A 13100-nucleotide genomic window follows, 5' to 3' on the forward strand; every position below is an offset into this window, starting at 1 on the left:
AGTTGATGAATTAGAGATAAGAGAAAACATGTGCCATAAGTCTTATAGACCATAACACAAGGAGAGCGAATCTTGATTCACATATTAATGGCACGTGACCTACAAATGTGAAGAGGCATACCATAACATGGTTGCCATGTGAACTGTGACTAATTTCATCTTCCCTACCATTATTATGGAGAATAATAACGACCTCAAATTTTATGTCATTAAGGCCCCGTGTTCAACTCCAAACTTCCTTTGTATTCATCTTAAGTTTTAAACGAGTTAAATAGTACTCCGTAGTGGATTACCCTGTACATAGGTAGATGAGAAAATATTTTGCCTTTCCTTAGACATTCTGTTTTTGTTATCCCATCCATTTACTTGACCCGTTTCATTATTTAAGAAGGATTAAGGCTCTGTTTGGCACGACACTTCAGATAACTTATTTGACCAAAGTAGCTTATTTTACGAAAATTTCAGCTACCTGATTTTTTTGCAAGTGTTTGGCAAGTAGCTTATTTGGTCAAATAAGGCACCTAAAATGAAATGCTACCTCGGGTAGCATGCATTTAAATCAGTTACCTGAAATGACTTATTTTCCATTTTCAGTCTTTTTTATCTTTATAATATTAAATAATTTTCGTATCCTTTTACGTCGTTTTACCAAAATCATTACCTTTTCAAATTAGTTTGCAAAAACACATTTTTATATAATCGATTCCTTATCACGCCCTAATTTTCGATTCATTACGATTCCTTTTCGGTTTGAGTTAATTTTTCCGAGTTTTAAATTATCTTTTCGCGGTAGTTTCTTGAAACAGTAACCACAAGACCATGTTTTCATAAATAAGAATTTGTGGTAATTAATTCACGCTTGTACAAAACTTGTTATAATTGTGAAAATGATTTTAATCTGTCAAGATGCCTTCAATATGCTTCTTATTATGACATTTTACTAAGGTTGTCCACATATATTATATATGTAGACCCCGAAACAATTAATAATAGAAAGCGATATTTCAGATGCATGTATTATGTAAGGGTACATTTTCGATATAAGGCCGTTGATTGTTATTGAGTTTTCATAAAGTCAAATTAAATCAAATTTGTGATTTTTTTTTGTGCAATATTTGACTTTTTATAGCTATACTAGGATAAGGTGAAGAAATTTAAATCCGCGTAAGAGAATTATTATTGAGTGCTATTTGTCTTGCTCATTTGGTTATGATCGCTGCACTATCGACTGACAGCAACTCATTATCTATTCGAAATTATACCAAAACATAAAATAATAATTCAACAAAAAAACATATTAAATCACCTGATAACTAGATATATATTTCTATATAAGCTTTTTTTCCCGAAGAAATTAACACACTTGAATACACCCCTACATCTAAATTTCTATATCAATCGAAAAAAAAAGGAGATCAAATCCTTCAAAAAAAAAAAAGAAATAAGGCCGACATTACAACTTACAAATACAAATGGTAAAAAAAAAGAAACAAAATAAATAATAATGCTAATGTCATAAATTTGGATGTTGTATAGTACAAAATACGGAGGGGTTAGGTCCCATTGTATCCGCATGGTGGATGGATGATCGGATGGATAATATATCGAATTTAATTAGAGAGAGATTTAAATTCAATGAAGGTGGGAATGTGGAGAGGGAGCAAGTGAAGGTGGTGGTGTTGGGGGTTTGCATTGATAACACTTTGCAAAAAGGCCAAAAGTGTCAATTTGCCTAATAAAGTTGGTCATGCTTGCCCATCCTCCAAATCCAAACCCTACTATTAACACCCATACTACTATGAATATGTTGATTGCATACATTGCTGTCCAACTTGGTAGGAATGATGGAGGTTTTTCAGCTGCATTCTGCAAAATAGTTTAACCACGGAAATTTTTAGTATTGTACGGTAACATGGTATATTAGGTAAAAAAATTGTTAGTTTTTGTGTTAATACAGAAGTCGAATTTAACCATGTTTTTCCTATTGGATCTTATTTAAACTTGTAAATGAACAAGAGAATAAAATATGTATAACGGGATGAAATGGAGGTAATACATATTTTAGCAGACACCTTGATTGATAAAAAATCACCTTAAGAAATATCATTTTTGTGTTAATACAGAAGTCGAATTTAACCCATTGAAATCAATCATTAATTTTTTATTTTGGGGTGTAAAGGAAACCACAAGGGCAATTATAATGCATGACGAGGTTTGAATCGAAGTCATGAGTACTACTGCTCATAACTTTCCAATTAAGTTAAGTTACATCTGCAAAATCTATCATCATATCAAACAACAGAAGATAAAGAGTGGTAAAAAGAAAAAGTCATTTTAAAATAAGGAGAATATTTAATTTTAACTTTTATCGGGTCCTACAAAATATAACTTTTAAGCATGAATATTTCTTATGCCATAAGCAATAAGTTTTAAAGACATGAGGAGAAACTATTTGAGAATAGAACCTATATCTAATCAATGAAAAGATAATACTTTTTTATAAAATGTGACCACTTTTTTACGACGGTCACAATTTACGACGGGCAAATGTGACCATTTTTTTATAAAATGTAACCACTCAAGTACTGTTCATAAAATGTCACTTATAAAAAAATGGTCACATTTTCTCAAAAACTGATCACATTTGACCCGTCGTAAATGTGAACAGTATTTGTGACGGAATAGTACCCGTCACAAGGGAGAATTTGCGAATATCAAAATGGTACATCACAACTAATCATAATCATTTGAAAAGAAAAGATTCTTAGATAAATACATAAACAAATTGAAAAAAAACGAATTGGGTTCAAGTATATCAAGAAAGGGGTGGATTGGAAACATATGGTTCCATTAACAACATGGAATAATTAGATTTTCATAGTGATTACCACATGCTAAGATCAGCATGAGATCATATATAAAATGAAATTTAACTACTTTCTTAATTATGATTAGTGACTTCTAGTACGGAATATAGCTTTTCATAGTGGAAATAAGTCAAATAATAGTGAAATCATTAGTTAGTGACTATTTTTCCGATAATAGTGATTGTAGAATTTCGTACCACATCTCAACATAAAACTTTTTATTTCTTCTTAATGATAGAAATTTTTATTTCTTTTTAATGGTAAAAGTCCATATATAGATGAAACTGATTCTTTATTTTTGAAATTGGTTTCAAGAAACTCTTAACTCCTTATATATGTTTCCACAATGGCTATTACCCCTTAATTCCCATATTTTACCATTCAAAGTTTAATATATGAAGTAACTTATAGAAAATTGGACAAATTTTATTTACTTACTAAGTGTTATTTTAATTAAATAATTTCACTAAAATGACTTTTACTAATTACCATACATTTTTAGTAAGAAGCACATCATCTTCACTAATTCATGAATTTAGAGCATCTTATCGTAAAGCTATTTTATAGAAACTACAGAACCTTAGTACCTTTCATTCAAAGGGGTAAATAGCTATGTTTGGTACTCCCTCTATTCCAGTAAATGATTAATATTTACTTTACTTTGTGAGTGGAAATAAAATAAATGTTAACTATTCAGTGGAATAAGGGGAGTATCAAAAGTTTCATATTATGCATGTCAAATTTAGTGGTGCATAAAATGTCAATAGTGCCAACTCACTTAACCTATCACACCAAGCTCCAAACTAAGGCAAGATAAAACATTAGTTGATTTAGAACTATACCAAATTGATGAACTAACTAAATGAAAATGACACACCACCTACATTTAATCTCTTAATCACATATGTACACAATTCAATAAATGTCCGTATAAGTGTTGGAGCTATAAGGATATGTCGGATCCCCAATTAATAGGCAATCCATGAAATTATATCAAATGTTTTCATTTTTCCAAAGCCATACATTGAAATAGAGCATTGAGTGTTGATTTAACACACAATAATACTTGGCCAAGAGGCAATGTTATGAAATTTATGTTAGTCAATTCATATTAGAATATTCTTTACAAAATTAATGCATTCACCTTCATATCTAAAGCTATGTTAGCAATACATTTAGGCCTTGTTTGGTAAACAGTGGATTAATTTCAGCATAAGCATATTATAAATGGCAGTTTTTATAAGAAGATTTGACTAACATATTATAATTAACCGAATTAATTTGAGTGTTTGGTAATTGGCAGATTACGATTAGTAGATTGTTACTTTTCTTTGTAAAATGGAGAAAAATTTCCTATTTTACAATATGCTAACCAATATATTGGGGGTAAGCAACATATTGTAAAACAACATATTGACCCCAAATATGCTGTTTTAATATGCTGTTTACCAAACACTAAAATTAGCATATTAATTGGTCAAACATGCTAAAACCCTTGAATATGCTAAAAATTGGTCAATATGTTGTTTATCAAACAACGCCTTAATGTAATTTATTTCAGCTAACTTATTTTTGTACAAGTATTTGATAAATAACTTATTTAACCAAATAAACTAGCTGAAACGAAATGGCTACCTAGGCTAATATGTAAGAAATAAGTTACGAAGTACTTATATGTTTAAAGCATTTTATTTTACCAATATCAATTAGCTAATTTACCAAACATTTTTGATATATCTGACATTTGAATTTAAATAAATGAAGGTGCAAATGATAAAATATTAACATCCAGAAGACATGCATTTTAATTAAGATCGATCAATAAAATAAAACAAATATATACATATTTATATCACTATAATCTTTGTTTTTGAAGGGTTAAGCTCAAAATATGATATAAATAATCTACATTTATTCTAATAAATTATTTCACAAATTATATTTCAACGAAAACAATAAACTAGTCGTAATATATAAAAGCCAATTAGCCAAATAAAGTTTAGACCAAGTGCCGTTTGAAAAATCAAAAACTCAACTAAAAAAACACGTATTAAAGTGATATTATATTGTAGTATATTTTATATAAATTATTGCTAAACTTTTTGTTAGAAAATCCGATATAATAAAAATCCGTACTTCAATTATCCGTTGTAAAAAGACAGAAATAAATAGACAACTCAAAGAGAAGAAGAAGATAGGGTAAAGGGGCCGGGCTAATTAAAGCAATGGGGAAAATGGCACGAGGATGACAGTAATGACATTTGAACCGCGACTTGCATTGCTGCAACCTCAAAGATTATGTCTGATTCTTATGCTTTTGCATTTATGTTCCTCCGTGGTTATCAGGGAATACAATTTATTAATCCGTATCTTTAAATCAATCACAGAATCATACCGATTTATCACTAATTTATTGCACTTCCTACTTGCTAATCTAGATAGATAATGACCATAATTAATCCCGAGTCCCGTTTAAATTAACGGATATAGTTTCATAAAAACGTGTTATCATTCAAACCCGGTTCCATCTTCCTAAATTGATCCCGAAACAACCGGTGTTAAGGTTTTGCCGAGAAAAAGGATTACGCGTCCGGGTAGTCGCAAACCTCAGTAGTTTTTGAAGATATACACATTTTTTTCCGAAAGATATTACCATTTATAAATATAGTTTTTGAGCAATATTATATTTTTTTAGTGTAATGTTTTAGTAAATGTGCTCAAAAACTTTATACTAAAGCAGAACTCAAAAACTTTAAAATAAAACTCGGAAAATAAACAATAAGAGGTACTACCTCAGATGTATAGTCTATGAACTGGGTTTTGCCTAAAACAACTTGTTTAATCCCGAGTTTGTTTAATTATGACGAGATAGTTACATAAAAATGTTATCATTCAGATTACCCAAGTTTCTGTTCTATCTTCCTAAAATGTTCAAAGCTAGGGTTGTACTACGGGGATTTAAAGTTTAGGCCTATTGTTCAGTATATTTCAGTCTTAACTATTTAGGCGAAGACTCTTTTCAATACCTTTATAAAAAGAATTGATATAATAGTTGAATTGTAATCTACTCAAATCCCTAGTTTCTACTTTCTAAGCAAACTCATACACCACTTTTTTTTTTCAAGTATTAACATTGCAATTTGCAAGGACATGATAATGATGATTTCACATGGGAAAAAAGATACACATGCACCATGTTATCAATATACTCAACAATAAAAAAAATTAATTAGTTAATAAAGACGGTCTTACATGTAAAACGATCCTTTTATATAAAAAAAACACCATTTATTTATTGCTTCAATAAATAATATTTTTTATATAAATGGACTGTCTCACAGCATGAAACCGTAGCGTTATATGACGTACCTGTCGAGAAGAGGCAGATCGATAAGTGAGCATATGAGCAAGAGCAGGAATAATATAGACAGTGAAGCTAACCAAAAGAGCACCCACAGCTGAATTAATTGGTCCAAAAAATGGAAATATAATAGCTAAAAACCATATTGGTATAACCACTGGTAATCTTGCTATTGCTCTTACACATATACTCTTTGTATCATGCATTCCAATTACTTTCTCCCATACAAAGTATAATGGTGTGCATGCAAATCCAAATGTGATAAACTGCATTTTACACATTACAGTACAATTTAGTTATTATCATTATCAACTGGATAAAATTATGGTAATTTGCTTGGTACAATTCGAGTTATGAATGTGAAAACATAAATTCCTAGTTCAAATATGGTAAATTTAGACGCAATTTATTATGTGATGAACTGCATTTCACACATTGGAGTACAATTAGTTATTATTATTATTATTGTTTTGATAATATATGCTAATATGCATGGTACAATATTACAATTCGACTTATAAATGTGAAATATAAATTTCTAGATCAAATATGGTAAATTGAACGTAATTTTCATTTCTGATCGTTTCAAACAGTCGGCTTTAGTTCAGATTGCATACATTTTAGTTGCTTTAAAACGCCTAAAATGTAAGCAATCTGAACTAAGGTTGACTATTTCCGTTGTCGAAACAATCCGCCTTAATTCGAGTATTTATTTTTTCAATGGTAAGTATGAAATGGAAGAGTGATTTTTAAAATTAAGTAAACCACTTGTTGAAGTATTAATTAGTTTAACGTAAAAAAAAGTGGTACGACTAAACGTATTTGTACGTTAAACCCATCAAAGTCAACCAAACTGTAAGACAGACTTTAGTCAGTAAAATAGTCTTTTTTTACTGACAGAATTAGATGTACTGTACTAGATCTGACAGTAAAGTGAGAAATTAACTTGGTTATGTAATCTAATATTCCATTGACTTTTGAAAATTCCATATTAATTCTATTAAAAATTATACATATATCAGGAATACTATGTCATCGTAAAATTCTTCTTTCTTCGATTATAGTATCACACCCTTTTCTTTTAACAAAAATCGTTAACTGTAATTATTTCTGACTCGTGTCAAAAACCGTCGTTTCTGCTAAGTTTTCAACTTTTTAGTCTATAATAAAGTGTCGAACTATCTTGTCATGTCAGACACGTTCTTTTAAGACAAGCTAAATGCGACTAAAGTGAAGTGTCGGAGTAAAATATATGATGACACGAAACCCGAGACGTGAGTAAGAATAGTGAGAAGGAAGAAAAGGGAGTGGACCTGATGAATGAGCATGAGGATAACGGCAGCATCACGGAAACCAGATTTAGGAAGAATAGCAAAAGCATTGGAGTGATTAAGAAGCTCATCACCAAATGCCCAATAAACAGCCGCAGAAGACGGAAGTGTTAATGTAAATACATACAATGTCGCCAACAAATAAATGTACTTGAATTTTTGAGGTTTCCACATGGCATGCATTATCTCCCTGTAATAATGTCCATATTATTCCAATCATTATTTCATTAATCATAACATACCATTAAGTTAAACACGAATTCTTATTTAAAACGGGTATTCGTTTAAATACAAAACATGTCAAATAACACAAATAAAATAACGGTAATGATACTTACCAAAATGGAATTAAATTAGGAATTTATGAGAATTTATGACACAATTACGCGTAAATTGATGTCATTAATGCTTGATTTAAGGTTTTCATTCCTTTTTTGGCACCTTAAAATACAGCCCTAAGGGCTGTATTTATCATTTTCCATAAAATAAAAGCAGAATGCTTAAATAAAGTTAAAAAAACGTGTTCTATCTATGCAAATGAGATGCTAAAGCAGAATGCTCGGCTCAGCTCGTTATCACCCCTACTCGTACTATACGATGGTCTAATACTAAAAGGGTTATTAATCATAAGGTATCATTTAAGTTAAATAATGTAATGATTATATATAGTTAACAAGCATAATAATCAAGATTTGTTCTACTTTGACTTAAATTGCCATGATATTTTGGACTGTATTCAAGAGTACACATGGGTGTCAGCATAAGTATAGAAGTTGTCATGCGGACAAATTTTGATTGTCACCTAACATCTCACTAATTATAGGTAATGAATGAATATCTTTTGCTTTTGAAAAAGAATTCTTATTTTAAAGTGTTTTTTTCTTTTGACTGGATTTAAAAGTATTATTTTTTTACAACGGTTTTTTTCATAAAACATGGTTTACGAGATAATAAAATTGGTTATTTTGTTTGTAAATGTAACTTAAGACCTTGTCAACGGTTTATTCATAAATTACAGGAGACTTAAAACTAAACAATTCAACACAAGATTTAAGTGAATTATCTCCTTGATCTACAATTCTCTGTAATAAATATATACGAAGATTAAGAGTTTAAGATTCGTAGAACAAAGTGCATAATTTACAATCTATCACATAGATTATCGAAATTAGTTAATTATATGAGCTTTTGAAACATCCAAACAGTCAAAAGATTGAGACACACCATTGTAAAGTATTACTACTATGTTATTGAAGCTAACATTCTAAACTTAAAAAACTCAATTAAAAAATGACAATTAGGAGTATTTTATGGAACAAAGGACCATTTTTATGGGAAGCTAATGATTTACACATCTCTTAATAAAATATTGTAATATAATTATCACAAATTCTTGTTTTAAACGAAAGTATCCGTCTTATATTGTTAAAACAGATTAAATACTATGTATTTGCATATCTAAATGGTGTAATACTGAACCCATTTAACTATAAAACAGATATCTCCATTTCAAAAACACTAATATATAATTATATCTCCCCAAACAATAATCTTATTGGTAACAAAGGTATTGGAATTAGTAATTCACAAACTAAGTGGTAACAACAAAATCTTATGGGAATGTTACCAAACTTGTTATACATTTGATTCAAGACATTGGTTTTGTAGCATTTGTATGTATCCCATGATCAACAAACAAATGAGAACAATGAACATGATTATTCTAGTCAACTATACTTGTACTAGTGTAGGATATTTTAAGTCAATAATATGATTTTTGAAAGGACATGGTCAATAATAATAATAATAATAATAATAATAATAATAATAATAATAATAATAATAATCATATAATAGTGCTATATATTATTGGTCTTAAATTTGAGTGGGGGGTATTTTACTTGATTAGAGGGATATTGTCTAATGGAATGGAATTTGTACTCAACTAAGCCATTGGAATCCGAGAAACCCGGCAAAAGCTGCTTAACCAAGCCGATTGAATTTTGTGAACCAATGTGGGGGCACTTTACCACTCATTTTATATCAAATAATCCGTCTTAAATAGAAAACGGATTAAATAGATCGACGAGGAAAAAAGCAGAATACCTAGAGAATAATACGAAGTAATCTTTTGTTCTATATATTGTTCCATATATTCATGTGGCAGTATTCAACTCGTTTTACATTTAAAGTGAATATGGTCGTCTTAAAGGAGACAGCTAACCACTCAATACCATTGTTTTTTATTTGACAGTATGATCTGATATTGCTACATATAATTAGATAATTTATTGTAAGACTATATTAATCACGAATCGATTACTGCTTAGTGACTCTTAATAAAACTCGTTACAGTCTAAGTAAGCGGTTTTTTTGGACACGATAAGAAGCTAATTAGAAAAAGATTCTTAATAATATAACATCAAAAATTGATGTACAAACTAATATTCACCATAATTAATGAAATAACCTTGTAAATGTTTTTCTTATTAGCTTTTTAATGTGTGTCTAAGCGTACATTTTAGAAAAACCGCCAAGTAAATATTACTCGAACAAAGTAGTCCTTAATTACAACTTATCGAAATATCATTTCTGGGCATGTTTTAAAGGTAACACTCACACTTGAAATCATGATTTATTCTTTCACACTTTCTATTTAAAGTAATAATTCATCCCAATTTTCAATTAAAAAAAATAAAATGGAATTTTAATAATCAATGGATAAAGTATGTAAATAAGGTGATCATTATTGACAGGTTAAAAAGCTTACACTGTGACAGCATGCCCTCCAAAAGTATACAGTATATTGGTGGCGCCGGTAAAATACAGTACTAATTTCGTCGGCCCGGAATGTGTTACGCCTTCGACCTACACCGCATTAATACAATTCCGAAACTATCAAGCTATAGTCGATTTTCGATCTTTAACATAGTCGTAATTCATAAAGTTATTTATCCGTGTTAATGTTAAAAAATATCTGAATTGATACCTGACCATGGACGAGAGAAGCGATAGCCATATACCAAGCGGTATACGTGGTCATACCGAGACCAAGGAAAGACCAAATCCTATAGTTATGGAATGAGGGTATGAACACTGTTGTTGCACAGCATGCTCCAAATATGTAAGTCCAAGTCCGTTTGTCCAAATGGTCATTGATGTAGTATATGTTACTGTCAATTCATAATCCCAAACTATCAGCCAAAACTTATGTTGGAATAAATCCAATTCACATAACCTGATATAAAACCGTCACATAATCGACCAGTCTCAAACTAAGAGACTCGGTTAATCAGATGCTATGTCTGAACCCAAGTTTCGACCACTAGACTGAGACGGTTTATTAAAAAAACAAGAAAAGGCCAAGAAAAGAGTCAGAGTCTGACCTTGCACAAGCAATGAGTTGAATGACAGATCCAAAGAGCAGGAAAGTACAATTGAATGCTAACCCAACTGCTTTCCAATATGGTCCCAATAATCCGTCTAATACTTCAAACCACTTCACAAAAACACATCATTCTTTCATTAATTAATTTCATTAATTTACCCCTTTACAAATTAAATTAAGAAAAATCATAATTCTTCGGATCCACCCAATTGTATACGTTTTTCAAAATCCCGTTTTCATTTCTTGAAAAAAACGTATCCAACTAAATGAGTCCTCGGTTCAACCCAATTGTATTTAAAGAAAACGTATACAATTAAATGGGACGGAGGAAGTAATAAGGTTAATGAGTTAGAAACCTGAATGACATGGTTTTTGAAGCTGACACCTTCTTTCTCTTTTCGGCTACGATATTCAACGTATAAGACACTAATAAGATAAGCTGTCCAACTCCCTAAAAATCCGTAGAACACCTGAAGTATTATTCCTGATACCATTCCTAATTGCGAGAACGAGTACGGTAGCGTTAATAACACTTGCGCCACCTGTTAACAGTCGATATCAGTGGCGAATCTTGAAAATAAATAAATAAATTACGGGGTAAATTAAAAGACCCTTTACAATGATTTAATTTTTCAACTATAATACGAGTAATTTTTAAAAATTTAAATTACCGATGAGATTTCCGCTTAGTGAATTATAATACGATTGTAGTTATTAATTTAGACAAGACGATTTCGAGAATTATGAATGTAATATAACATGAGACTGTCTCATATGAGAATTTGTCGAGGAAAAAAGAAATTACTTGATTAGAAGAACAGCTAAACCAAGCATCCCAAACAGAACCACCATGCCAAAGAGCATTCTTCATGCTAAAAATAGCATTATCATCATCTTGAATATTAGCATCTCCATTATTATTATTATTATTATCATTTTCACTGAAATTCGATACAATTGCTTCTTCTCCAAGCTTTTCAGACATTTTCACTCTCTAGCTTCGATCTATACCTTCTGAAAATATATAAAAAATTACACCGACAAATTAATAATCAATATTTTTAAGAAAGTTACCAAACAACTCGTAGTTGCATAGTAGCAAAGGGTAACACTCGCTATTAAGGTACTAATTACAATAAGAAATTTTGCTACCCAAAATTTCGATTCTGGCTACGCCCCAATGACAGTGCCTCAAAGGCTCCCGCGAATTGCAGGGTGAAGGGTCAGATGTATGCAATCTTACCCTTGTATATTGATAATACAAAGAGGTTGTTTCTGAATGACGGGTAATTTAGAATAATAAACAAAAACAATAAGAAAAGGGTATGAAATGAAGTGAACCTTAGATATGATGAATGATATGGGTAGAAGAGAGAAAATGAAATGAATGTAGGAGGGAATAATTATAGTGAGGATAAAAGTAGAAGTATGGATATGTTATGAAAATGAAAACAACCCTTTATAAATAAAATTTTTTTGTAATTTCCAATAAAAATATTTAATTTTTTTTTTTTTTTTTGGTAATAAATGGGAAGGAATCAAGTTGCTTTAATCAAGTAAAAGGGCACCTTAAATGAGCCACCAATATATGCAGAAAGTAGAAGAGCAATAATAGGGGAAGAGAGAGAGGGAGGCTCCTTAAAAGAAGGATAATACTTAAAAGATTAGTATACACTCTATTAACTAGTAGTAGTGAGTAGTGACCCTTTTAGGTAGGTTTTGAGAGAGAAAAATATAAAAAGAGACTTTATTGTCTATAATGTTAATCTATTGCACGCTCAACTTATTATATATCAAATCTAATATCTAATATTCAATTTAATGAACTTTACTAAATGTATGATTTATGAAAAGTAGATGGTAGGTGATAATGTGATATATTGATGTGAAAAGTAGATGGTAAGTTTTGTTTTGGGGGTTGGTTAGGAGTTTTTTTAGCGGTAATTGGATAATCTTCTTTGCGATATTGAACGTAAGTTAATGGGTAGATGGTAGACACCTTTCGAGTTTGATTTTTTCATTCGTGGTTGTCAGGTAACGAGAGTCTCCGGTTACTTGTTTATGACATGAGATTCCTGATCACTCACATCAATTTGCTATGGTAAGTAAAGGTTGGTCGTAGACGACAAGTTGGTATGATTTTTACTTGAATT

At 30.4% G+C, this 13100-nt stretch overlaps 1 protein-coding gene across 3 annotated transcripts; it reads right to left on the reverse strand.

Moving 5' to 3' along the window:
• Positions 1–1295: 1295 nt before the first annotated feature.
• On the reverse strand, positions 1296–12708 carry LOC141595342 (auxin transporter-like protein 4). 3 transcript variants are annotated; one of them, XM_074415308.1, is made up of 9 exons: positions 12289–12708; positions 11753–11961; positions 11304–11489; positions 10946–11058; positions 10549–10732; positions 10330–10427; positions 7542–7749; positions 6237–6494; positions 1296–1866 (listed from the first exon to the last, which is right to left on the reverse strand). In XM_074415308.1, exons 2-9 carry the CDS (start codon positions 11930–11932, stop codon positions 1633–1635), a joined length of 1461 nt encoding a protein of 486 aa, XP_074271409.1. In that variant the 5' UTR covers positions 11933–11961; positions 12289–12708; the 3' UTR covers positions 1296–1632. The 3 variants fall into 3 exon arrangements, with proteins under 3 accessions (XP_074271409.1, XP_074271415.1, XP_074271418.1); XM_074415314.1 differs by having other exon boundaries at positions 12516–12705; XM_074415317.1 differs by lacking the exon at positions 12289–12708 and adding an exon at positions 12191–12284.
• Between the last annotated feature and the right edge of the window lie 392 nt (positions 12709–13100).

This window comes from Silene latifolia, chromosome 1 (assembly GCF_048544455.1).
Source record: "Silene latifolia isolate original U9 population chromosome 1, ASM4854445v1, whole genome shotgun sequence".
NCBI classification, from domain to species: domain Eukaryota; kingdom Viridiplantae; phylum Streptophyta; class Magnoliopsida; order Caryophyllales; family Caryophyllaceae; genus Silene; species Silene latifolia.

Bases quoted from the DNA above. Each gene is read 5' to 3' on its own strand.
- LOC141595342 (XM_074415308.1), bottom strand. From the start codon at position 11,932: ATGTCTGAAAAGCTTGGAGAAGAAGCAATTGTATCGAATTTCAGTGAA. The intron at 11,490-11,752 runs GTAATTTCTTTT...GACTGTTAACAG, and splicing joins TTAGCTGTTCTTCTAATCAA to GTGGCGCAAGTGTTATTAAC. The intron at 6,495-7,541 runs GTCCACTCCCTT...TGTAAAATGCAG, and splicing joins TCCTCATGCTCATTCATCAG to TTTATCACATTTGGATTTGC.